The sequence below is a fragment of the Lampetra fluviatilis genome, chromosome 51 (assembly GCF_964198595.1).
Source record: "Lampetra fluviatilis chromosome 51, kcLamFluv1.1, whole genome shotgun sequence".
NCBI classification, from domain to species: domain Eukaryota; kingdom Metazoa; phylum Chordata; class Hyperoartia; order Petromyzontiformes; family Petromyzontidae; genus Lampetra; species Lampetra fluviatilis.
The window spans coordinates 8501760-8525092 of NC_136325.1; the positions used below are offsets into that span (position 1 = coordinate 8501760).

The following is a 23333-nucleotide window of genomic DNA, read 5'->3' on the forward strand; positions in this document are numbered from 1 at the left end:
GGCTACGTTCGGTGCGAAAGAAGTTCAACAAGCATACAAGAGTATTGGTGCCGTGTCAGAGCGAATTCACGCGGAGGGAATCGACAACGCACGGAGGTCATGCTAGGGAGCAGCACGATTTATTAACTTCCCGTGGTACAAACAGCCTCGCTCACCGCGGGCCCCCCCTTACCGGGGCCGGCAAAGCTCGCCTCGTCCCACTCGCTCCACGCGCCGTCAACCGGCCCCGGCAACAATCGCACGGCCGTTACATCTCCGGCGACGCTTTTTCGGGTCGTGCCGCGTGCAGTTCGGCGCAGCGTTCCAACAGTTCGACCAACGTGGTTGGTGGCTTCCGTCAGGAACCCAACGAAGGCGGCTACACGATCACGCTCGATTAAATTCAGCATCGCTGGCCGCTGCTGCTGGTGTTCGACGCCGGAGAGCGAACCCGTGTTGATTATTTAGCTTCGTCGCGTTGTGCAAACGCCGTCAGAGCTAGACAGCACAACCGCGTAAACCTACGTAGTAGTATTAGTAGTATCACACGTGCGGGAACTACCGCACAACTCACATAGGGGGAGACCCACATTACATAAATACAACACGGACTGCACACACACACGCACATCGAGGGAGACGCAACAGGAATCCGGCGATCCGCAAAGGGGGTTATAGAGGAGCCCGCCGCACCGTTAGCCACGTAACGACGCATCGATTCACCGGTTTAAATCGATCTTCTGCGTTCACGATACACGTGTCGAATCGTAGGCGTGGGAAGAGTTTATACGAGGAATCAATTTGTTGAAGTTTGTATGCGATGGGTGCGCGGGTCGTGACATTTACCAAATTGTGGAGGAAAATTAATCGATTCTTGCAATCAAACCGCAACCATTAGCTTGTATCAGTGAACGAATCCCTTGGCCCACACTAAATATCTTCCTTGCTGGTACCATTTGGGACGGAAAATTTTTAGTTTTATCGAGATCTTTAACTCGTAAACGGCTGATATTACGATTTATATATTTTTTTTGGTTTAGGCCACGTATTAATGATCTGACATAATTAGTCAACAACCCTCCACCCCACCCGATCCAACCAAATTCTTGTCCCGCGGTGCGCAAGCGTTTTAACGATGCGCCAATTGCGCTTTTTTCAGCTCGCTCGCCGCTGGGATGAAGTAAGATTCTCGGCAGCAGATTGAGCGATAAGATTGTGCGACATATCATTTGAAACTACGGCACGGATCATCAGGACAAGATCCAAGGCAGTCCGAATAAAAATACAGCAAGTCAGAATAATGAAGGACGCTTGTGTTGCGCCCGAAACGTTGTGACTTAATTTAGTTGTTTTCATTTATTTTATTTTTTACCTACGTGACTTTACCGAAAAAAACAAAGATTATGAATCCTTGCAGTCACGAAAACTTCAAATCTAGAATCAGAATGACTTCCGGATTTTTTTAAATTCTTGACTAGGGAGGGGTCTTAACGACACAAATTTGGTCAAATCATGAGGTGGCCTAACCCAAAATTACATTTTAAATCACCAATAAAAGTGAAGCATACAATAACCTTGTTTAATAAGCGTTTGATTACATGATACACTTTAAGTAGCCATACACACAAACTGGTATCACTGGATATAAACTACCTCGCGTTGTACGGACCTCAATGGCCCGCGGACTAAAGTGGTGGGTGAATCGCGACCAGCCCGCACGGACCCTAAAAGGAACCGAGAGCGGATCGCCAGGGCTGCCCCCTCCCTACACGCTGATGGCAACAGATTACGAGACGGTTATTAAAATATAAATCACAAGTATAGCGGGCTCAGAGACGCCCTAGCAATTGAACGCGCTAGTCCGCAGTGGTGGCTGGAATTCTGTTTTCATCGGGGCACGATGGTCCTCCATGGCGGAGGGCGGTAGGAGAGTGGTGGGGGGTGGTGGGGCTGGGTGGTGTAGCAAGTCCGCCATGTCGCCTACGAGGCTCGCTCCCGGCCTCCGCTCCCCCCCACGTTCATGGGGGGGGCGACAGGTAAAGTGGTGGCGACGTTTTCTCGGCGTTGCCGGCTCGTTGCTGGCCGCGTGGCGGTGCCGCGCTCTCCTCGCTTCCCGGTTCGTAGCGGCCGCTCGTTCGGGCGAAGCGAGCGCGGCCGCGAGGTCAAGCAGGAAGGGCGAGGTCAAGCAAGTTGTCGCCGCTAATTGACTCGCGTCCCACTTCGAGCGCTCAAAGACTAATCCCGGTATGAAGAACAGAAAACCCTCAATTATTTTACCCGTCGATTTATCAACAGGGAACTGTGCAGTTATTAAATAATAATCATAACTTCCGAGCAGCCGACCCCCATGCAATAATGGACTTCTAGCTAAGATTAAGTTAATTAAGGGGTCACAATAATTAAGGGGGTCACAATTCATGATTAAAAGGTGGGGAGGGGGGGGGGCACGTGCCCGGGTTAATCAAGGGCACCAGCGCCCACGTGTGTGCGCGTGTCGGCTCAGGCAAAGCCGTTCCTTCAGGATGCTGCGTGATGGCGGCGGCGTGAACCACCCTCCCACACCCCCCCCCCCCCGTCTCTCACGAGGAGCGACGCGGAGAGGTGGGTGAGTGGAGCCACGACCCCGTCACGCACGCCCTGCGTCTGCATACGGACGCAGAACAATCACGGTAGGGACGGGAGTTTCGCCATTTTCTGAGGTAATCTACAGTGGGGGTTGAGGGAGGGTGGCGGGGAGTTTCAATTGGAGGGAGCGAGTCAAGGCAGTAATGAACTGCGAAAGAGAGCAGCTACGTTTGCCGGGAGCGCTTCATCCGTACGGCCTCGCGCTACGGCCACACTGCCACCTTCACACGCGAGGCCCAGAGCTCGCGTCAACGAACCGCCCGCCATCGCCGCCGGGCATCGTGGGTGGGGGGAGGATGGGGCAGCAGCAGCCGTCCGTGGCACGGAGACGGAGACCTTGCGGCGGAGGGGAGAGCCGCGTGGGAACGTTTCTGTCAGGGTCCGCTCCTCCAGGCGAGGCCAGGATTCAGAGCGGCCCGTCATTGACCCACGCGGAACCCTTCCGTCCGTCCGCAGACCGCGTCTTGTGCCGACTGGTGAGGGAGGGAGGCAGGGAGGGGGAGAGAAAGAGAGAGAAGGGCACAGGGAGAGGGATCGTAAATCGCAAAGCAATCTTCACCCCCCCCGACCGGCAGACAAATGCCCCATTGCGCAGGCCCGGGGTCACCCTGTGCCACAGCTGCCACTGGGGGTGCCCTTTCAAATGTTTCAGATGGGACGTGACGAAAGTCGCCCGTCGCTTGTCGAGCGCTCGGAGTCGCTCCGTGCGTAGAGGGCAGCTCAAACAAAAGCAAATTATTATTACGGAGTTAACAACGGGCGCAGTGGGGCATTTAGACACGAATGGCCAGTCATGACACGTGTGACATGGCTGCTCGTGACGCATCCAACATACGAGACGCGTCGGCGACTCGTGACATGTAACACACGTGACCGCTGACGACATGGTAACCGTGTCGGTATGTACCGATTCTCATTCTCATTACTACGCTTGTTTACCCGGGAAAGCATCGCCGAGTCTCAATACTCTTGTTTCAGGAGGAGGGGGTCCTGCCAAGTTTTTAACAGTCGAGGGCAGGGGCCAATTTTGCAATGGGTCATCTCAGTCGAGAAATTTGCAGGTACGTTTTCAGCCAACAGCAGTGACACCGCATGTTTGTTTTAGCTACGACTGGAGAACCCAGAGGAAACCCATGTAAAACTGGGGGAGAAACAAACTAAACTAAAAAAAAAAATTTGTTCACCAGGTAAGGGCCCACTGAGCTATGTAGCTCTTTTTGAGAAGCGACCTGGCCTCAAATGATAGCTCAACGAAGTGGCTTATCGCGTGGAAATGTATAGCAGCCAAATGCTCTAATCGCGTTTTGATTCTAAATGCGGATAGAAAAACCCACGTGACCACGGGGAGAACATGCTAACTCCAAACATACAGGCGTCAGAGTCGGGATAGAACCAACGGCCTCCTGTAGACCAGGCGAGGCAGTTAACATCTCACAATCGTGGAACCCATTCAGACTCCACGCAGAAAGACGCCCGGGTCGGGAGTCGAACCACTGCGTGCTCCACCCTGACCATCCCGCGCTCGCTTCACGACGGACGACGGCGCCACTCACGGACGCCCCTGCTGCTGCCGCCACTGCCGTCGCCGCGCGAGTCGCTACGAGGGCTGCATGCGGCCCGCGGAGCCGACGCTCAGCTTCACATGGTTGTCCAGGATCTGGAGGATCTCCTGGGGGCTCGGCACTCGGCCCGACTGCAGCTTAGACCACACGGGCACGTCTGTGGGACACGCAGGCAGGCAGACAAGGGATCACGGACCGCCTTGGCAAGTGCCGTTCGCAGGCCGCCTATTAAGGACGGAAAAGGCGCACGGGACGGAAGCGCGGGCCGCCGCCACCATGACGCCTCGCCGCCTTCGTCTCCCCGGCGCTGATATTTACGCACACCACCGGGTGCTCGTTTAAGGCCGAGTCGACCTCGCGGAGTCCCAGGATCAGTTCAGATATTCGTCATCGACGTTGGTCGCGAGCGGGAATCGAACTCGTGGTACCAGGTGCATCGTGCAGTGCACCAAGCACTGCGCCTGCGCTCCCCGAACTCGGGCAAGCACAAACACACACACACACAGCTCAGCCATTGCACGTGGGTGGGAGGGTCTCTATTTGATTGAACATAAGCACTTTGTGATAAAACCAAAGAATGCAACAACACAGAGCCAGAACAACACATTAACCCACCACACCATCACACAACGCATCAGATTCTCACCCGTACCAACGCCACACCATACCAGCGAACCATGCGTACGCGCGCGTGCGTGCGCACGAACGCCAGGCCACACACCGGTTAATTGCACACGTCAAAACACCGCGCCACGTTACGACGCGTGCGATGGGACGCAACGCGGTGGCGCGTGCGACCCCATCCGTACGGCGCTCACCGTTGAGGGAGACCTCGAAAGCGCCCGTCGACATGCACTGCGTCTCCACCATGTTGCTCACAAAGAAGATCATGAGGCAGGCGTAGAGCTGCGCACGGCACAGGAGGGGGGCACGCAGGAGGGGGGCACGCAGGAGGGGGGCACGCATTGGTCGTCCGAAGGGGAACGCAGGGGGAAGTGGAGCGGGGGGGGGCGAAGGAAAATCCGAAGTGAAGCCCCTCCACTCATACCCACATCCCTTGCGCTCACAAGGGATGTCCGGGGACAGGCAGATGTATTAAGAAGGGAGACACAGGCCAGACAGTAGGTGTATTCAAACAGGCGATATATATATATAAAAAACAGAGACGGATTATTTATTCAGTAAAAGAGATATGCGAAACAAGAGATGCATTCGAAAGGAAATACGCAACGCACGCGTATTCAGACAGGCGACATAAAACGGAGACAGGACATGTGTTCAAAAGAGGAATAGAAGACAAGAGATGTGCATTCAGAAGAGAAACGCCGTACACAGCTAAGGAGAGAGAAACACTGGGACGCTAGCGGCGACGCGGTAATACGATAAAATCGGACACGCGACAAAATCACCGATCAGAGATTTGCTTATTATATGAAAGGAGGCGTGGTGTGGGCCACAGGGTCGTGTTTTTGCCCATATATATACTCTTGTGGATCGTGAATCGAAGTTAATCGTTTCGATTCGGCTCAGTCGATCCGGCAGCCGCTCAAAGTTGATTGGGCAGCCATCTTGAAAACGTCTATTCACTTGGGCAATCGATTCATCGGCAAGCAATACTCAGATCGAGCAGCCCACTATTTTATTGGCTAGTATCGGCAACATTCGACAATTCCGTCGCAGTCCCGCTGTTTATTGTAGCCCGGCGTTCCGCTCGGCACCTTGTTCTCCTGACTCCACGTCCACACGCCGGGAGTGTCCACTCCGAGCATGGGGAAGAGGTTCTTCCCACTCAGCACGAGGCCGATGAGCACCAGCTTGAAGACGGAGAAGAAAGAGGCGATGTACCTGAGGAGCGCGCGGGGCCGTTTGGCGGGAGAAGGGAGACCACGACGACACGGGAGGGAAGCACGCACGCGCGCGGGTCAGCGGAAGCAGGCACGGAAATATTCACTCACTCTGCCGAGAGATTTAATTCGTTGTCCGATTAGCGCGGTTGGCTACGTACGGTGCGGAAGAAGTTCAGCACGCGTGCGTACGTACGTACGTCAAGATTTCAGGGTCGCAATTCAATTTACTCAATAAACTTTTTTGTTGCGTTTTATTCTCCAACTTTATCCCAATTGCGCCATCGGCGCCGCGTCGCGAGACAGAGAATCCACTCCGAACCCTCGCGCGGCAGTGCAACTCGTCGTGTGTAGAGAGCGGCGCAAGCGGGCGGATATCACAGAGATCCCCTGCTACAAGTGTCCCCTGGTGCTCACAGCAAAGGGGCAGCACTTGTCCACCAGCCCTACCATCGTAACGTTCATCGCACAACAATCAAAATGATACCTCGAATTCCCAGAGCCGGATTTTGGCCAAATTATTTTTATTTTATTTTCTCACGTGATTAGTACACCGAGCTGAGACCATCAACCTGCGACTACTTATATGTGGGACCTTCTTTGGCAGTTGTGAAGAGGATAAAAAAAATTGAGGATTTTCCATTTCTGGCAATAAAACAGGTGTTAAGATTTCGATTTAAAGCTTTCGTGACTGCAGGGATTCATATTCTTGGTTCTTTCGGTAAAGTCACGTAGAAGGGAAATAATAAAATAATACAAATAAAACAATACAATTCTCACGACGTTTCGATGGCAACACAAGCAATCATCATCAGGTGTGAAAACCACATCAAGAAAATTTGAAAAAAGTGGTGGTGCTGACGTTAATAAAAAAACACCACATTTTCAGATTTTTTTGCTGTCGTTTTCACACCTGATGATGATTGCTTGTGTTGCAATCGAAACGTCGTGAGAATTTTATAGTTTTATTTGTGTTATTTTATTATTTCCCTTCTACGTGATTTTACCAAAATAACCAATAATACAGGTGTTAAGATGTTCAAACACCATGCAGGCACCAATTTCTAATGCTTTGGCATTTCCATCGTCCTTGTACTGCTCGCCTTTTTGGTATCCTTTGGTCTATAGCATCAATGAGACAGAACCAGCTGTCTCACTGGTGTAGGCTAATCATCTTCAAAGACAATGTGTATATTATCGAAGCATATTTGTGTGTATATATTTCCACAAGCATGTGTGGTTAATATAAACTTGATGCCTAGTAAAAGGTATCTAATTTGGTGTTTGGACATCATAACCACCTGTAGTATTACCAGAAGAGGTAAAGGATTGTATTCTTTGCAAGTGCTTCAGAGCCTGCTAGTTTAACCACAGGTGATGGCTGAAACATGGATTCGAACCCAGAGCCTCAGCGGTGCCGGCTCAGCATCTCCGACCTCTGCACCACCACCACCACCACCCAGCCACCTCCTCACAGCGAGCTGATTTTAATGAAATATTTGGGGAACGCCGTTTGCCTTGGGCCAAACGAAATGAGTTGGCAAGAGGGATTAGCCAAGCGAGCCCTGCCCCACACTGGTGCAGCCATTCCCCATACACTGGTGCGGCCTTTGGCCAATCTCGTCAGATCTCGGAAGTTATATCGTCCATTGCGCTCCTGTCGCCTCACCGAGCGGTGACCGGCGTGGTGAAGTATGGTCAAATAAGCCCCCCGTGACGCACAACGTGTGTTGAAGCGCCCATCAAGCAGTGCACTGACGAAAGGACTGTTCGTGTACACCGACAGAACTAGCCCTGCCACAGTGGCACAGCCATCATGCACATAATTAAGACAGACCCGCTGCCTAAAGGCCAATTTGCTCGCCGTTTAATGGTCCCCAAAGCAGACTAGGTCCAAACGCTACCATCACAACCTCCCTCTCTAGGGAAGATGGGGGGGGGGAGTGGAGAGGTGGGGGAGAGGAAGGGAAGAGGCAGGGAAGAAGCAAGAGTGAAGAGTGAAATGAAAGCGAGAGGCAGGAAAGAGGCAGGAGAGAGGCAAGAGAGGAAAAATAAAAGTAAGAGAGGTAAGGGAGGCAGGAGAGTCAACAGACGGGGGACGAGGGAAGAGCAGGGACTCGCTAGGCCCGTTGTGAGAGCGGCTCTTACCTGTACAGGGGCTGTGGGAGGTAGTTATCGCCCTCCACGCGGATGTCCGGGAATCTCTCGGCGATGACGCGGGAGTACTCCTCGAACACCCGCCGGTACCCTCAGGAGACACTGCCGGGCAACCAGGGCACACACCGCGCCATTAATGCCAAAAACCGAAGTGTCCCACGAGCCGACGCTCACGAGGTGTGACATACCGCGGCCCCGGAGTGCCGATCGCCCAACCTTAACCCCTTCACTGCCATCCCTACCTTCACCCCCTAACCATTTCCCCTACCCTAGCACTACCGAAACCCCAAATATCACCCCATGAAGATCCTTAGCCTCATTGCTAGCCATCAAACGTATGCGTATCTCACCCACAACTTTGTATCTATCCTTTATTTAACCAGGACATAAACTCATGGAGACAAATTAAACACTGATTATATTGCAAGGGCGACCTGGGTTACATAAATAAGTACTTAACCTTAAATCATAACTCCAATTTCAAAAAACAACCCCCAACTAACGCTATCCATAACCTCAACATTATACCTACCTAATCCTATCTCTACGCTTATCCATAACCACTGTACATAACCCCATCCCTATAACTACCCCAAACACCTATCCATAAACGCATCCCAATATTTCACCTTCCATTCATGATTACACCATGCCCATTTAACACACTCGTTATCACAATTCGTGAGCCACAAAACCAATCACGATTAATGCCACAGGTGTGTTAAACATGCTTGGAGGGTTAATCAATGATGCTCAGTAGCAGAACTGCAGCCAATCATTATAATTAGCCTGCTGAACACACAGACCTCAAGGCAGCGCAGATCGTGTGCAGGGGGGAGCAAAGCTCCCAACAGAACTCGCGTTGCTACATCGTCATCATCTCCATGACGAGGTTGACGATCTTCTTGGTTCTTTCGGGATATAATAAAATAATAAAACATAATAAAACAAAATTCTCACGACGTTTCGGCCACAACGCAAGCAGCCGTCCTCAGGTGAAGAACAGGGCTGTCGGAAAGACAGCGTCCGAATGAATGGACGCTGGCTTCATTCGGACGCTGTCTTTCCGGCAGCTCTGTTCTTCACCTGAGGACGCCTGCTTGCGCTGTGGCCGAAACGTCGTGAGAATTGTATTTTATTATGTTTTATTTTTATTATTTTATTATTTCCCTTCTACGTGACTTTACCAAAAGAGCCAAGAAGATGAATCCCTGCAGTCACGAAAGCTTTAAATGGAGAGGTTGACGATGTGTCCCTGGCTCTGACCAATGATGCCACGTTGGCTAGGAGATGTTAGCTCGGCTGGTATACAGGAGGTCGTGGGTTAGAAACCCGACCCTGACGCCTCGCTGTATATTTGGAGTTTGCTTGTCTCTCTTCCCGTGGTCGCGTGGGGTTTTCTCCGGGTCCTCCGATTTTTCACTCCACATTTAGAATCCACATGCATTCACAGTATTTGGCTACTGCTATCAATTCCCACGTGATGATTAGGCACTTCGCTGAACTATCATTTGTGGTAGCCAGCTCGCTTCAGAAAAAAGAGCTCTACAGCTTAGTGGTCTTCTTGGTTCTTTCGGTAAAGTCACGTAGAAGGGAAATAATAAAATAATAATAAAACAGAATGAAATAATTTAATTGTATTGTTTTATTTGTATTATTTTAATAATTTTTATTATTATTTTTTTTATGATTTTATTATTTCCCTTCTACGTGACTTTACCGAACGAACCAAGAAGATGAATCCCTGCAGTCACAAAAGCTTTAAATCGAAGCTTAGTGGTCCTTTACTTCGTAAAATAAAAACAGTTTTGCTTCAATGCGCCGCTCGTGTCAAAAGCTCGTTAGGGCGATGGCTGCCCACAAATTTCAACCTTGACCCCGAGTGTGGCAGCTGGAATGTGCCTGCTCCGTTTACGGAGGTTGAGACCTTCAGCCCCTTTGTCGACCAAAGACCTCGCCATGCCGGATAAAGTCCAACCCCCAGGCCAGGAGAACAACGCTTTGCCAAGTCACGGAAACAGTGAGGGCATTATCATTATCATCATCACCACCAGCCATGAGTTATTCACTCCTGGATCAAGGCCTTCCCCCGAGTAGCCACCGACTTTCACGATCCTATCGTGCAACACTCCATCTCGCTCCTGCAAACGATCTGATTTAATCGCTCCATCTCCTCGGTCGACGTGTTCCCTAGGGCACATTTAAACCTCACGGCTGTCATTCTTCCCGGCCACCCGGCGATCATCGCTTCTAAGGACGTGTCCTGCCAAAGCCTCTGAGCTGCCCGTGTTCTCTGATCTCAAGTCTTAGTATGAACTTCATTTCAACAGGTGATGGTAACATTATAAAGCCCTAGCAGGACAAACAGAGATGCACTCTTTATTTGCAAGGGTTGTCGTCATGGGTTTAAACGAGACGCTATATGTTTATAAAGTCACACAGCAAGACATAAAAAGCAAGGCATCAGCATAAATGTTAGAAATTACGATGGAAATCCACCTTAAATTCGTCATGGAGAATCAAAATCAACATTTTGATCTCTCGTCTCGAGACTCATTTCCTCTCAAATCTCTCCCCGATTCGTCTCAACTGCCCCCTCCACCTTCGTCTCCCTCTCTCCTATCCTCCCCTCAACGTCATCCCCTCTCCCTTCATCAACTCTCCAGCCACCCCCCTCTCTCCTCCCGTCACCCAACTGTGGCCAGTGCCCTCCCCCTGTTCCCTATCCTCCTCGTGTCTCCCTCTGCCCTTCCCATTTCTCCTATAAACTTTAATTCTCCCCTTCCATCTCCCTCCCTTATCTCGTCTCTCCCCTTTAAATCATTCCCCTCTCACGTTCTTCTGCTCTCTCTCTCTCTTCCTTCTCTCCCATCCCTTCCGTCTTTTCTGTCTCCACCTTTCTTCTCGCTTTACATCGCCATCTGTGGCCCATCCCCTCGGTATCTCTCCCCTCTTCATTCTCCTCCTATAAACCATTCCCACAGCGCTCCCGTATCTCTCTCCATCTCCGCTATTTCCCCTGCCCTCTTTGTCTCTCTTCCGCTCCTTATCTCTTCCCCTACATCTCCATTGTCTACCCCCCCTCTTCTTTTTAATCTCCTTCTTACCCCCCTCCCCCGCTTCATATTTCTCATCCTCTCTCCCTATCGCTCTCCCGTGCCTCTCCCCTCTCTCCCTTGTCTCTCTCCCTGTGTCTCTCTCCCTGTGTCTCTCTCCCCGTGTCTCTCTCCCCGTGTCTCTCTCCCCGTGTCTCTCTCCCCGTGTCTCTCTCCCCGTGTCTCTCTCCCCGTGTCTCTCTCCCTTATCTCTCTCCTACCTCTCCTTTGTCTCTCTCCTACCTCTCTCTCCGTCTCACCCCGGGCTCTCCCCTACCTCTCTCCCGGTCTCTCTCCTACCGCTCTCCATCTCTCTCCCCATCTCTCTCCGCACACCTCTCCCCGGGTCTCTCTCCCCACAGCTCTCCCCGGGTCTCTCCCCACATCTCTCCATCTCTCTCCCCACCTCTCTCCCCTACCGCTCTCCATCTCTCTCCCCGGGTCTCTCCCCTACCTCTCCCCATCTCTCTCCCCATCTCTCAACCCACACCTCTCCCGGGTCTCTCCCCCGCCGTCTTCCGCATCCCATTCGGCCGGGCCTCACGCCCCGCGACCGCCTCGTGCACGCACCACGCCACCGCCACCACCACCACCGCCACAACATCAACATGCCGCCCTCACCAGTACTCGATCTTGAGCACGGGCCCCGCGAACAGGTGCGTGCGCATCTGCCGCACCGAGCCGTCGGCCCTCGCCGTGGCCGGTCCGAGCCCGGGGCCCGGCACCAGCATCGCCATCATCAGCAGCGCCGCAGTTGCCGAACACCACAGGGCCACCCGCGCCGCCATCGTTCGTTCACTGCCGAACCGCTTTGGCGCGCCACGTGACTACGGGCCGAGTGACGTCACCGCCCCGCCCCCTCGTGGTGACGTCACTCAAGCGTGGGGGTGGCAATAATTAACTTGATACAGCTATCGTGCTGTGACGGTTCCACCTGAAGACGGAAGCTTGTGTTGCCTCCGAAACGTCGTGATTTTTATTTTATTTTTATTTTACTTTTATTAATTTAAATTTTTTACCTACGTGACTTTACCGAAAAAACCTAAGGATAATAATTCACTGGTCAACAAACAAAATGTTTTTTTCTGGCCTGGACTTTTGCAGCTGTTTTAGACTAAGTTCAGAGTGCTGATTCCAAATCTGATCTCAGATTTGCTCTATCACATCTCATTTTTATGCTATCGGCATACCCCATTTTCATTGATTTTACCCGAAATTAACTCTGTCACTTATGATTGCAAGTTGTTGCGAGTCAGTGACTGCTTTAGTGTTAAAATATGCTGCTGTATTTTTAGGATAGTGTGTTTATAATATCATTTTATGTAGATATCCACATTTATTTAATAATTTTCTTCTGCAGTTTTTATTGAAAACGCAATATTTGATATCTCAAAAACCTGATGTGATAGACAAAAACTGATGCCAGATTTGGAACCAGCACACCAAAATTAAACTTGAAGTTTGCTGACGACACCACCATCATTGGGCTCATCTCTGGTGGGGATGAGTCTGACTATAAGTGGGAAGCTAACAACCTGGTGACCTGGTGTAGCCAGAACAACTTAGAGCTTAATGCTCTTAAGACAGTGGAGATGGTTGTGGACTTCAGGAAGAATACAGCCCCACTCACCCCCATCACCCTATACGACTCCCCAGTCAACACTGTGGAGTCCTTCCACTTCCTGGGCACTATCCTCTCCCAGGACCTTAAGTGGGAACTGAACATCAGCTCCCTCACCAAGAGAGCACAACAGAGGATGTACTTCCTACGGCAGCTGAAGAAATTCGACCTGCCAAAGACAATGATGGTGCACTTCTACACAACCATCATTGAGTCCATCCTCACATCCTCCATCACCATCTGGTACGCTGCTACCACTGCCAAGGACAAGAGCAGACTGCAGCGTATCATCCGCATAGCTGAGAAGGTGATTGGCTGCAATCTACCAACCCTTGAGGACCTGTACACCTCGAGGACCCTGAGGCGAGCGAAGAAGATTGTGGCCGACTCCTCCCACCCTGGACACTTTCTGTTCCAGCTACTCCCCTCCGGCAGAAGGCTGCGGTCCATCAGGACCAAAACCTCACGCCACAAACACAGTTTCTTGCCATCCGCTGTTGGCCTCTTCAACAAGGCCAGGGGCTCAAACTGACTTTAATGCTCAAACTGACTTTAACACTATATCTGCACAATGACACCCTGCCAAATTTGCACTATGTTACCCTATTTGCATTTTTGTAATTTTATATTGTATATTATAGCTATTGTATATTTTAGATTTTATTTTATTCAATTTTTACATACTTTAGCTCCATAGTATTAGTTATACTTGTACCCTTAGTATAGTTAGACTTGTAAACCACCTATTTAAGATTTAAGATTCCTATATGTTGAATGTATGCACCTTCTGGCCAAAGTAAATTCCTTGTCTGTGCGAACTTTCATGGCGAATAAAACCCTTTCTGATTTCTGAAAACCGTTGGAATACCTTATGCCAGAAAAAGTGTGTTGACCAGTGTAATTGAATAAATAATTCGATTCATAATACAGATCTTTTTTTGTGGGGGGGGGGGGGGGGGTTAGATCGCATAAATATATGAATGTATCCATACTCTTTGGTTATTTCGGTAAAGTCACGTGACTTTACCGAAAGAACCAAGAGTCAGACTCTGTCTCCTCGACAGACCTGCTCTCCACCTGAGGATGGCTACTTGCGTTGTGGCCGAAACGTCGTGAGAATTATTTTATTATGTTTTATTTTTATTATTGTATTATTTCAATTCTACATGACTTTACCGAAAGAACCAAGAAGATGAATCCCTGCAGTCACGAAAGCTTTAAATCGAAAAATAAATCATAGCTGTCAACCCACACGGTTTTCAGGTCCATACGGCGTACAGCCGTTTCGCTATGGACAATAAAAATGCCTATTTGTTTGTGTTTGTCCCTTGTGATGGGATTCTGTAGGGTGAACGTTGAGATTCAAAACGGCACCGGGTGAGCAATATGGTCTGAATTGGTCTGCAATAAGGTAGGCACTGATAAGGGGTTGACATGTACGATAAATGCATTTTTATAAAACGTGTAATACTCTGGCCTTCTAAACGGAAACGAAAATATAACTGCGATAGGCGACGTTTAAAAACTGATAGGAAAGTGTCAATCAAGCACAAGGGCTCTATGTAGACATTAACAACACAAATTCTGCTTCTTCGCCCCTATTGAATGAATGTTGCTGACATTGGAAGCCCTTAGAAGCAGTTCCATTTGGAGGTTTGACCCATCTTTTATCTCTGCCTGATGAAGACCGATTGTGTTGCGATCGAAACGTCGTGGGTGTTTTGCTTTTATTATTTTACATTTATTATTTTTATTTGCTATCTACGTGACTTTACCGAAAGAACCAAGAATATATATCTTTTTACTCTTAGGTTTTTTTGGTAAAGTTACGTAGGTAAAAATAAAAATCTATTATTTTATTTCTATTATTATTTCTATTATTTTATATTTTTATTTTACCTACGTGACTTTACCGAAAAAACAGTCACAAAAGCTTCAAATCTAGAATATATATTTTAAAAAATTATGTATTCTTTATCGTGACGTCACCCCTCGTCGTTACGTGCCCGTCACTCCGTGAACATGACGTCATCAGCAAGATCCACCCGGTAGTGGCGTCACGCGCGAAACGCGATGTCACCGCAGCGCACTCTTGATGAGCCACACATCGTGACGTAATTGAAAGGAAAAGGTTGACATGACGTCATCGTAATCTACCTTTTCGTCGTAGCGGGGTTTCTTTAAATTATAAATAAATCACGATTGAAATGTCTTATTTTACATAACATTTGTGAATGCTGCGCTATATATATTAAATCAGAATTTGTTTTTAGACTACAGGAGGAATCCGATTAGCTCTTTTTTTTCACATATGTCCAGTAAGGGCGGTTTAACAAGTTACAAAGATACGCAAAATCCTACGATTAGCACGGCTGGCTGCCTACGGTGCGACAGAAGTTCAACATACCTCTCCATTATGTTGGGTATGTGTGTGATAGTGGTGGGGGGAGCGGTGGGGCAGTGGTTAGCGCACTCCGCTACGGAGTTCGATTCCCGCTCACAAGCGCAACCATAAGTTGCGAATATTTTAACCGGACCTCCCTTAAGGTGGACTCAGCCTCAAATAAGTACCTGGTGAGGTGCGTAAACAGCACTGGGGGGGGAGGCGGGGCGGGGAGACAAAGGCGGCCGGGATTGGTGTTGACCACTCACTCCCCCAGTGTGCCGTGCCAGGCCTCAATAGGTGCTCGCTAACAGCACTTGCCCCAACAGTCTGGCAAGGCTACACGGGTGGTGGAGGGGGGGTGGGGGACTTGGCTTCTGGTCGATGCCCTCACCACGTGCCTCTTGGCAACGTGCCCGGAGGGGCTTGGTGATCACGTGACTTCCTCGCGGGTGCCCCCACCCCCCTCAGTGCATGCGTGGCGGCCCCTCCCCCCTCTCTCCCCCCCCACAGCCCCTCCCCCCTCTCGGCGGGGGCGGGGCTCCAACCCCCCCGAAGCTGGGACCGCCCACGCGCGTGTCGATTCGTCGGAATCGTCGAATCGGTATGGAATCGACTGCTTTACGATTCTGATAAAGGATGCAATTGCGTTTTTAATTAAAGTTGAGAGGCTTCCCGATCAAATTGAGCCACATTGAGCCATTGGTGGCCATCTCCCGTGAACAGCCCTTGAGCGCTCAGTGGTAGACATTTCATATGGGCCTGGGGTACCAGTTTTCCTTCCACCCTCCAAAATAAAATCTGTGCAAACCCTACGTGTTAGATTAAGTCACAACAAGCGGTCGTTCTAACAACACACACGTGAACCGCTCATGGACTAGCCCGTGAGAAACTCAGTTCTACCTGAGTGCACACTTAAACAAAAAATTTTAAACCCATTCTAGATTTGAATCTAAAAACCCATCTCGAATCGAATCTATACGAATCGCATCACATCGACTCCCGCGCGAGGGAATCGATTCCTACCCCCCTCCCCCCACGATCTGCCCAGCCGCCATCATCACCATCAGCATCAGCCGTTCACCGCTCCGGCCTCAGCAAAGAGTCAAGGATGGTGGCGAAGCAGCGCATGCGGGTGGCGAGCGAGAAGCACAGCAAGAACATCACGCAGCGGGGCAACGTGGCCAAGTCGTCGGTGAGAAGCCGAGACCCTCTTTCACGAGGGACCGGGGCCCGGGGAGATGGAGCGGGGGGTGGGGGTGGAGAGACGGGGTCGGAGCCATGGCGGCGGTGGCGCCTGTGTTGACGTGGACGATGTTTACCTCTTGTGTGTGTGTCTGTGTACGTGTCTGTGTGTGTGTCTGTGTACGTGTCTGTGTGTGTACGTGTGTGTACGTATCTGTGTGTGGCTGTGTACGTGTCTGTGTACGTGTCTGTGTGTCTGTGTACGTGTCTGTGTGTGTACACGTCTGTGTGTGTACGTGTCTGTGTGTGTACGTGTTTGTACGTGTCTGTACGCGTCTGTGTACGCGTCTGTGTACACGTATCTGTGTGTGTACACGTGTCTGTGTGTGTACACGTGTCTGTGTGTACGTGTCTGTGTGTGTACGTGTTTGTGTGTGTACGTGTCTGTGTGTGTACGTGTCTGTGTGTACGTGTCTGTGTGTACACGTCTGCGTGTACGTGTCTGCGTGTACGTGTCTGCGTGTACACGTCTGTGTGTGTACACGTCTGTGTGTGTACATTGTGTATGTGTGTGTGTACATTGTGTATGTACGTGTTCATTGTGTATGTACATTGTGTGTGTATATTGTGTGTGTACATTGTGTATGTACATTTTGTATGTGTGTGTACATTGTGTGTGTATATTTTGTATGTGTGTGTACATTGTGTGTGTACATTGTGTATGTACGTGTGTGTAGTAACGTCTGTTAGACTCTTAACACTTGGTTCTCGTGACCTGCCACGTTAACGTGGTGAGCCTCAGAGTGCACCCAGCCTGGCACAGGAGCCGTCGGGACGTGACTTGTATTCGAATGGAGGACACGATATTACTCGTTGCTGCTGTGCGGATCCACGTGTGCGTACGCACGTTTTGTGCTTGTCAATTCGCGTGTGTGCACCTACGTACGGTGCGAAAGAGGTTCAAAGTGTGTACGTATGCCTGCTCATGTTTTGTGCACGTGTCTGTACGAGTTTAACCGTGTGTGTGTGTGTACACGTATCACCATATGTTTATTGATTTAGGCACAAGTGTGTATACACTAAACCTCTGTGCACGTGTGTGTGTGTTGTGTGTGTTGTTGTGTTGGTGGGGAGAGGTGGCCCGAGTTCGATTCCCGCTCACGGACGATTAAGTCGACTCAGCCTCAAATGAGTACCTGCTGCGGTGTGTAAACATCGCCACTGGGGAGACAAAGGCGGCCGAGCGTAGTCCTGGCCACTCCCGAGCCGACCTTCATAGGTGCTCGCAAACAGCACTTGTCCCAAAAGCCTGCTAAGGCTGTACGGGGGATCTTTGTTTTTGTGTTGGTGCATCTGCCAGTCAGCTCAGTCAGTCAACCCATGGCACCTGGGGTCTGTCCCGTGACCTCCTGCCAGCAGAGAGCCTTCGACACTTCACGTGATAGTATCAAAGTGCACATAGCCTGGCACGGGCACCGTGAGGACGTCACCGCCACTTAGTGGCCAATGGAGGTTGTTGTTGTTGTGTGTCCACGTGGCGTGTGTGTGTGTTTACGTGTGAAAAGAAGACCTCAGCTGGTTTACTTCAAACTTTTTGGTTCTTTCGGTAAAATCACGTAGGTGAAAATAAAGAATATTATAAAAATAATAATAATTCAAATAAAAATAACTAAATTAAATCACGACGTTTCGGGCGCAACACAAGCGTCCGTCATCAGGTGGGGATAACCACAGCGATAAAGCAATCGCTAGAGTAGCATTTTATTATTATTGTTATTTTTATTTTCACCTACGTGACTTTACCGAACGAACCAAAGAGTATGGATCCTTATTTCGTAACTGGGGAGACAAAGGCGGCCGGGCGTGGTGCTGGCCACCCACCCCTTCATGTGCTGTACCGGCGTTCGTAGCTGCTACTTGCTAACAGCACTCGCCCCAAAAGTATGTGAAGGCTATACGGGGGTTTTTGTTATGTGCGTGTGAATATGCGCACCTGTTTCTACGTGTGTTTGTGTTCTTGTGCTGTAAGTACAGCATACACCTGTGTTGACAAATGCGTGTATGGTTGTCCACATTAGCATATGTTTACATGCGTATTGTCCGTAACCGTGGGTGTCCACGTGTGTGTCTTCACGTGTATGCGTGTTTGTCATTTTATGTGAATGCCTATACGCTTGTGTTTTACTGGTAGTAACCTCCTGGTTACACCAGCCCACAGGGGACTATTGTGTCCGTCCGTCGTGCAGGGAGGGCCTGGGTGGGGAGGGGCTTGGTGGGGAGGGGAGGGGCTGGTTGGGGAGGGGCTGGGTGGGGGGTGGGGAGGGGCTGGTCACCCGGTGGTGTCCTTATAAAACTCAACGTTTAACCTACTCACGCCGGCTTGTGCCCGCCCTCACAGTCGGGCACATTTGTGGAATACACCACGCCGCCGTTGACCCTGGCCATTGACCGAGCAACCCAACGTTCCTACCAGTTCCCTCCGCAGGAATGTGTTGTATACACGTACGTTCGTGTCCGTACGTGTGTGTACGCGTCTGCCCCAATGTGTCGCAAGGAATGTGTCTTATCTCGTCAGAAACTGAGCCTGGTTAGTACTTTGACGGGTGCCCATCCACCATCCCGATCGGCTGTTGCAGTGCTGCTAAATTGTTGTTGGAGGCAGAGGGCGGTGGGCAGCATCGTCCGTTGTTGTCCTGCACTTCTATGCTCCCCTGTCTTCATATATATATACACGCTGGTGTGAACGTGCGTTTGTGTGGGGTGCGGTCATGTAGTGGTTAGCACCAAAAAGCCGGCAATGAAAGTTCAACGTCAGCGGAAAATATCTGAACTGGCCCTGGGCCTACTCTAGGTCCGCTCAGCCTTGAGTCAATGCTCGGTGCGTGAACATCGCTAGGGTGAGACAAAGGTAGCCAAGCATGGCGCTTTTACACCACCCGCCTGTTAAGCCAATGCGGGGGGGGGGGATCTGTCTTTGCACGTGCTTGTGTCCACGTGTGCGCGTGTGTGTACATTGCGTGTGTCCCGTGTGCGTGTGCGTCCCACAGAAAACCCAGGATGAGCGGTACCCGGTGGGGCCCTGGTTGCTGGCGCTGTTCGTGTTCGTGGTGTGTGGCTCGGGTGAGTGCCGAGGCCGGCGTGTAGCCGTCCACTACAGACTCGAGATCTCGACAACCCTCCGTACAAAACAGTCTCACCGGTGTACAGACAATAACAATAACAACCGCCATTCGCGACCGAGAGTGGCGGCGGTTGTCACCCAAGGCGTTTGCGCCAGGCTAGGTGCACTTTTGAGGCCGCGTGGAATGTCGACGGCTCGCTGGCAGGAGGTCACGAGATTCGTCTCTGCAGATGCTGCATCCGTTCGTGCATACAATATCTCACAAGCATAGTCCCATAGGCATACCATCACACTGGCAGCACAGCGTCACAGACATCTCGCCATACAGACAGTCACACAGACAATTCAACTGCGCAGACGTACAGCGCCTACATGCAATACGCCCCTATAGACGTACAATACAACCTTGCAAAGAAACACACAGACGTATCCTGACGTACAAGAACAACAACAACCGCCATTCGTGACGAAGTGGAGGTAACGTCACCACAGCGCTTGTACCAGGCTATGTGCACGTTAAGGCCACGTGAAGTGTCGAAGGCTCACTGGCAGGAGGTCACGGGACAGACCCAGGTGCCATGGGTTCACTGACATGGCTGGCGAATGCACCACCAGTGGCCGCCACTTTGCCAACTTGCTGCGTTTTAGCCGCCCAGCGCTCCGCTCGTTGTTGTGAGCGTCGCTCCTCTTCCCTCCGTTGTTGCGGAACACAAACACCCTTATAGACGTACAAGGCAGCCTTGCATAGAATCGCACACATGCAGCCCTGCAGACATACAAACAACCTTGCACAAGTACAACCTTTCACACATACAGGCTTGCATACATGGTCATACATTCAGACATACGGGTCTCTTATACATATTTATATGCGTGTGGCAATCGTGACTTAAAGCCATACAATCCTAATGCCCTGCGGCCGTACAGAAGTGCAGGCCTCCTACCCCTTGTTGGTCTCCTGTCTCTACAACCCCCGCAGTCCACCCACCCCATTCAGGGGCAAGTGATGTCTGAACCTGTCCTGGGCTCACCGCACCCTCCCCCCCCACCCCCCCATCTAGATTGAATGAGCCTTAAACAGAACAACAGGTTACATTTTTTTCTCTTGACTTAAAGTTTTCATAACTGCAGGAATTCATATTCTTTGGGTATTTCGGTAAAATCACTTAGATCGGTTCAAGGAGAATTACAAAAAACTACGACGTTTCGATCGCAACACAAGCGGTCGTCATCAGGCGGACGACCGCTTGTGTTGCGATCGAAACGTCGTTTTTTTCTTATTTTATTTGTATTCATTTGAACCTATATACGTGACTTTACCGAAAGACTCAAAGAATATCAATGTTTTCTGTTGCGAACAGCACTTGCCGCGAGTCTGTAGAGGCTCTTGGGTGTGGGGGGCGAAGGTTAGGGGCGGTGGGTGGGCGGTTGGGGCTTCAATGCTGCGAGTCTGTATGCCGTGTCCGTCTGTGTGACGTTTGCATGCGATGGTGCCTGTGGACTGAACGTCTGTGTCTGGTTTGGTGTTCGTTTTCTGTGCAGCCATTTTCCAGATTATCCAGAGCATCCGAGTTGGAGGGTGAGGAAGAGGCACGCAACCACGACTCTCAAGATGCACGCACAGACACACACTTGTACACACTTGTACACACACACACCCATAGCAATGTACTTGTACCACAACCACCATTTAGCCACTAGGTGGCGGTGACGTCACCACAACGCATGTGCCAAGCTAGGTACATACGTGTACGCACGCGCACACACCCATGTACATACTTGTACACGCACAAACACGCGCACACTCGCACGCCGCATCGATTCTTGCACCCAGGATGTCGTTGCAACCACCACCACCACCTCTCTCGCGGTTACGAGTTCTCATCCCGACAGCCGACTCCGATTCACGCCACGGCCTTCGTCTAAACTCCGTGGCCATCGCGTGTCGTTCTCTTAATTAATCGTCAAGTGTCTGTTAATCTAATAGGATGGAGGGGGGGTGGGGTTGGGGGGGGGCACCTACCCTCCACCACCCACCCGCCCACGCACGCACGCGTTCTGCGTAAATTACCGACGCTCGGTGTCGCTGTTGACAGAACTGTGCACGTGTCAGTCGAAGGATCAAAATCTACGCATTAAAAACATTCCATGATTGTGCATCCCCCCCCGTCCTTGAGTCGTCATTGATGTTTGGGTTTTGGCCCCGGTGCAACCGCTCGTGGGGGCCCTGGTGGTGGGGGGGGGGGGCCTGGTCGGGGGGGGCCATGGTGGGGGCCATGCACCACCAAATGTCCCTTTGGCCCACACACCCAGGTTCTCTCTCAAGCGGCGACTCAAAGTTTGTTCTCCCTCCGCACCTCCGATTAGCTACGTGCGGTGAAGTGCCTTCCCCCCCCCTATATCTGAGAGGAGCTGGAGCCGCACCTGGTTTGTCAACGACGCATGATCTGGCCATATTTGCGTCAAGACTCGCCGCCACCCGGCACAGCCAAGCATTTAATACGACGCGTGTGAAAGCGATTAGTGTGCCAATTATGGGTTTGGCTCGCAGGTAGGTTGAAGAATTTGACGCCAAATTTACCTTTGGGCCCTCAAGAAGTTTCGTCACAACGCACGTGCTATGTTGCGTAACCTGGGGTGCCCCGTGGCTAGGAGATGTTAACTCCCTCGCCCGGTATACAGAAAGTTGTGGGTTCCATCCCGACCCTGACGCCGACTGTATACGGAGTTTGCGGTGTCTCTCTCCCCTATGGTCGTGTGGATTTTTCTCCGGGTCCTCCGGTCTTCCCCTCCACGATCCACGATGAGAAACACGCGTTTAAGAGTGAATTTGCCATAAATGCCTGCACGATAAGCCACTTCGCTGAGTTGTCGTTTGCGATCGCCTGGTCGCTTCTGAAAAAAGATCTACACAGCTCAATGGGACCGTACCTGGTAAAAAGAAAAAATGAACAGTTCAACCTTTCGATTTAAAGCTTTCGTGACTGGTTCTTTCGGTAAAGTCACGTAGAAGGGAAATAATAACTTAAAAATAATTCTAGATTTGAAGCTTTCGTGACTGCAAGGATTCATACTCTTAGGTTGTTTTCGGTAAAGTCACGTAGGTAAAAATAAATATAAATAAAATTATAAATCACGACGTTTCAGAGGCAACACAAGTCTCCGTCATCAGGTGGGACCGTCACAGCTAAATTTATTGTCTCAAGTGAGGCAAAATTCCAAGAGACAAGCTCTTAAATACAAGTTGGGGGGGAGGGGCTTTTCTGAATGTGGTAGCCAATAAAAATCATAAAAATAAAACATTTGTATTATTTACCTTCTACGTGACTTTACCGAAAGAACCAAGAACATAAATTTCGATTTAAAGCTTTCGTGACTGCAGGGATTCATGCAGGGATTCATCTTCTTGGTTCTTTCGGTAAAGTCACTGTTCTCCACCTGAAGACGGCTGCTTGCGTTGTGGCCGTAACGTCGTGAGAATTATTTTATTATGCTTTATTTTTATTATTTTATTATTTTCCTTCTACGTGACTTTACCGAAAGAACCAAGAAGATGAACCAAGAACATAGTTCAACCTCTTGAGCACGAGGCTCTGAACCTCGCTGTGGGGAGTGGACATCACAGGCTCGTCACGGCACGCTGTGTTGGGGCAACTGTCGTCACCCCGTGGGGCGGCGTCCCTTGCCGCTTGTTGCAGAGGGCTCTGTTGCGTTTCGATGCCCTGTGGCCACCCTGGTCAAGTGTGCTGGTGCTTTAAAAG

General features: G+C 50.5%; 2 protein-coding genes across 2 annotated transcripts; one reads left to right on the top strand and one right to left on the bottom strand.

The window, feature by feature from the left end:
• Positions 1–103: 103 nt before the first annotated feature.
• On the bottom strand, positions 104–12085 carry SELENOT (selenoprotein T). Its single transcript, XM_078878633.1, has 6 exons — positions 11884–12085; positions 8159–8269; positions 5885–6011; positions 4985–5072; positions 4158–4323; positions 104–3077 (listed from the first exon to the last, which is right to left on the bottom strand). The coding sequence occupies exons 1-5, from the start codon at positions 12048–12050 to the stop codon at positions 4202–4204; spliced, it is 615 nt and encodes a 204-aa protein (XP_078734759.1). The 5' UTR covers positions 12051–12085; the 3' UTR covers positions 104–3077; positions 4158–4201.
• A 4209-nt stretch (positions 12086–16294) lies between these two features.
• On the top strand, positions 16295–21729 carry LOC144948916 (stress-associated endoplasmic reticulum protein 2). Its single transcript, XM_078878634.1, has 3 exons — positions 16295–16461; positions 19499–19571; positions 21115–21729. Exons 1-3 carry the CDS (start codon positions 16378–16380, stop codon positions 21153–21155), a joined length of 198 nt encoding a protein of 65 aa, XP_078734760.1. The 5' UTR covers positions 16295–16377; the 3' UTR covers positions 21156–21729.
• Positions 21730–23333: the final 1604 nt, after the last annotated feature.

Coding starts and splice junctions, on each gene's coding strand:
- LOC144948916 (XM_078878634.1), top strand. CDS start 16,378: ATGGTGGCGAAGCAGCGCATGCGGGTGGCGAGCGAGAAGCACAGCAAG. Junction 16,462..19,498: donor GCAACGTGGCCAAGTCGTCG/GTGAGAAGCCGA, acceptor TGCGTCCCACAG/AAAACCCAGGATGAGCGGTA. Junction 19,572..21,114: donor GTTCGTGGTGTGTGGCTCGG/GTGAGTGCCGAG, acceptor TTTTCTGTGCAG/CCATTTTCCAGATTATCCAG.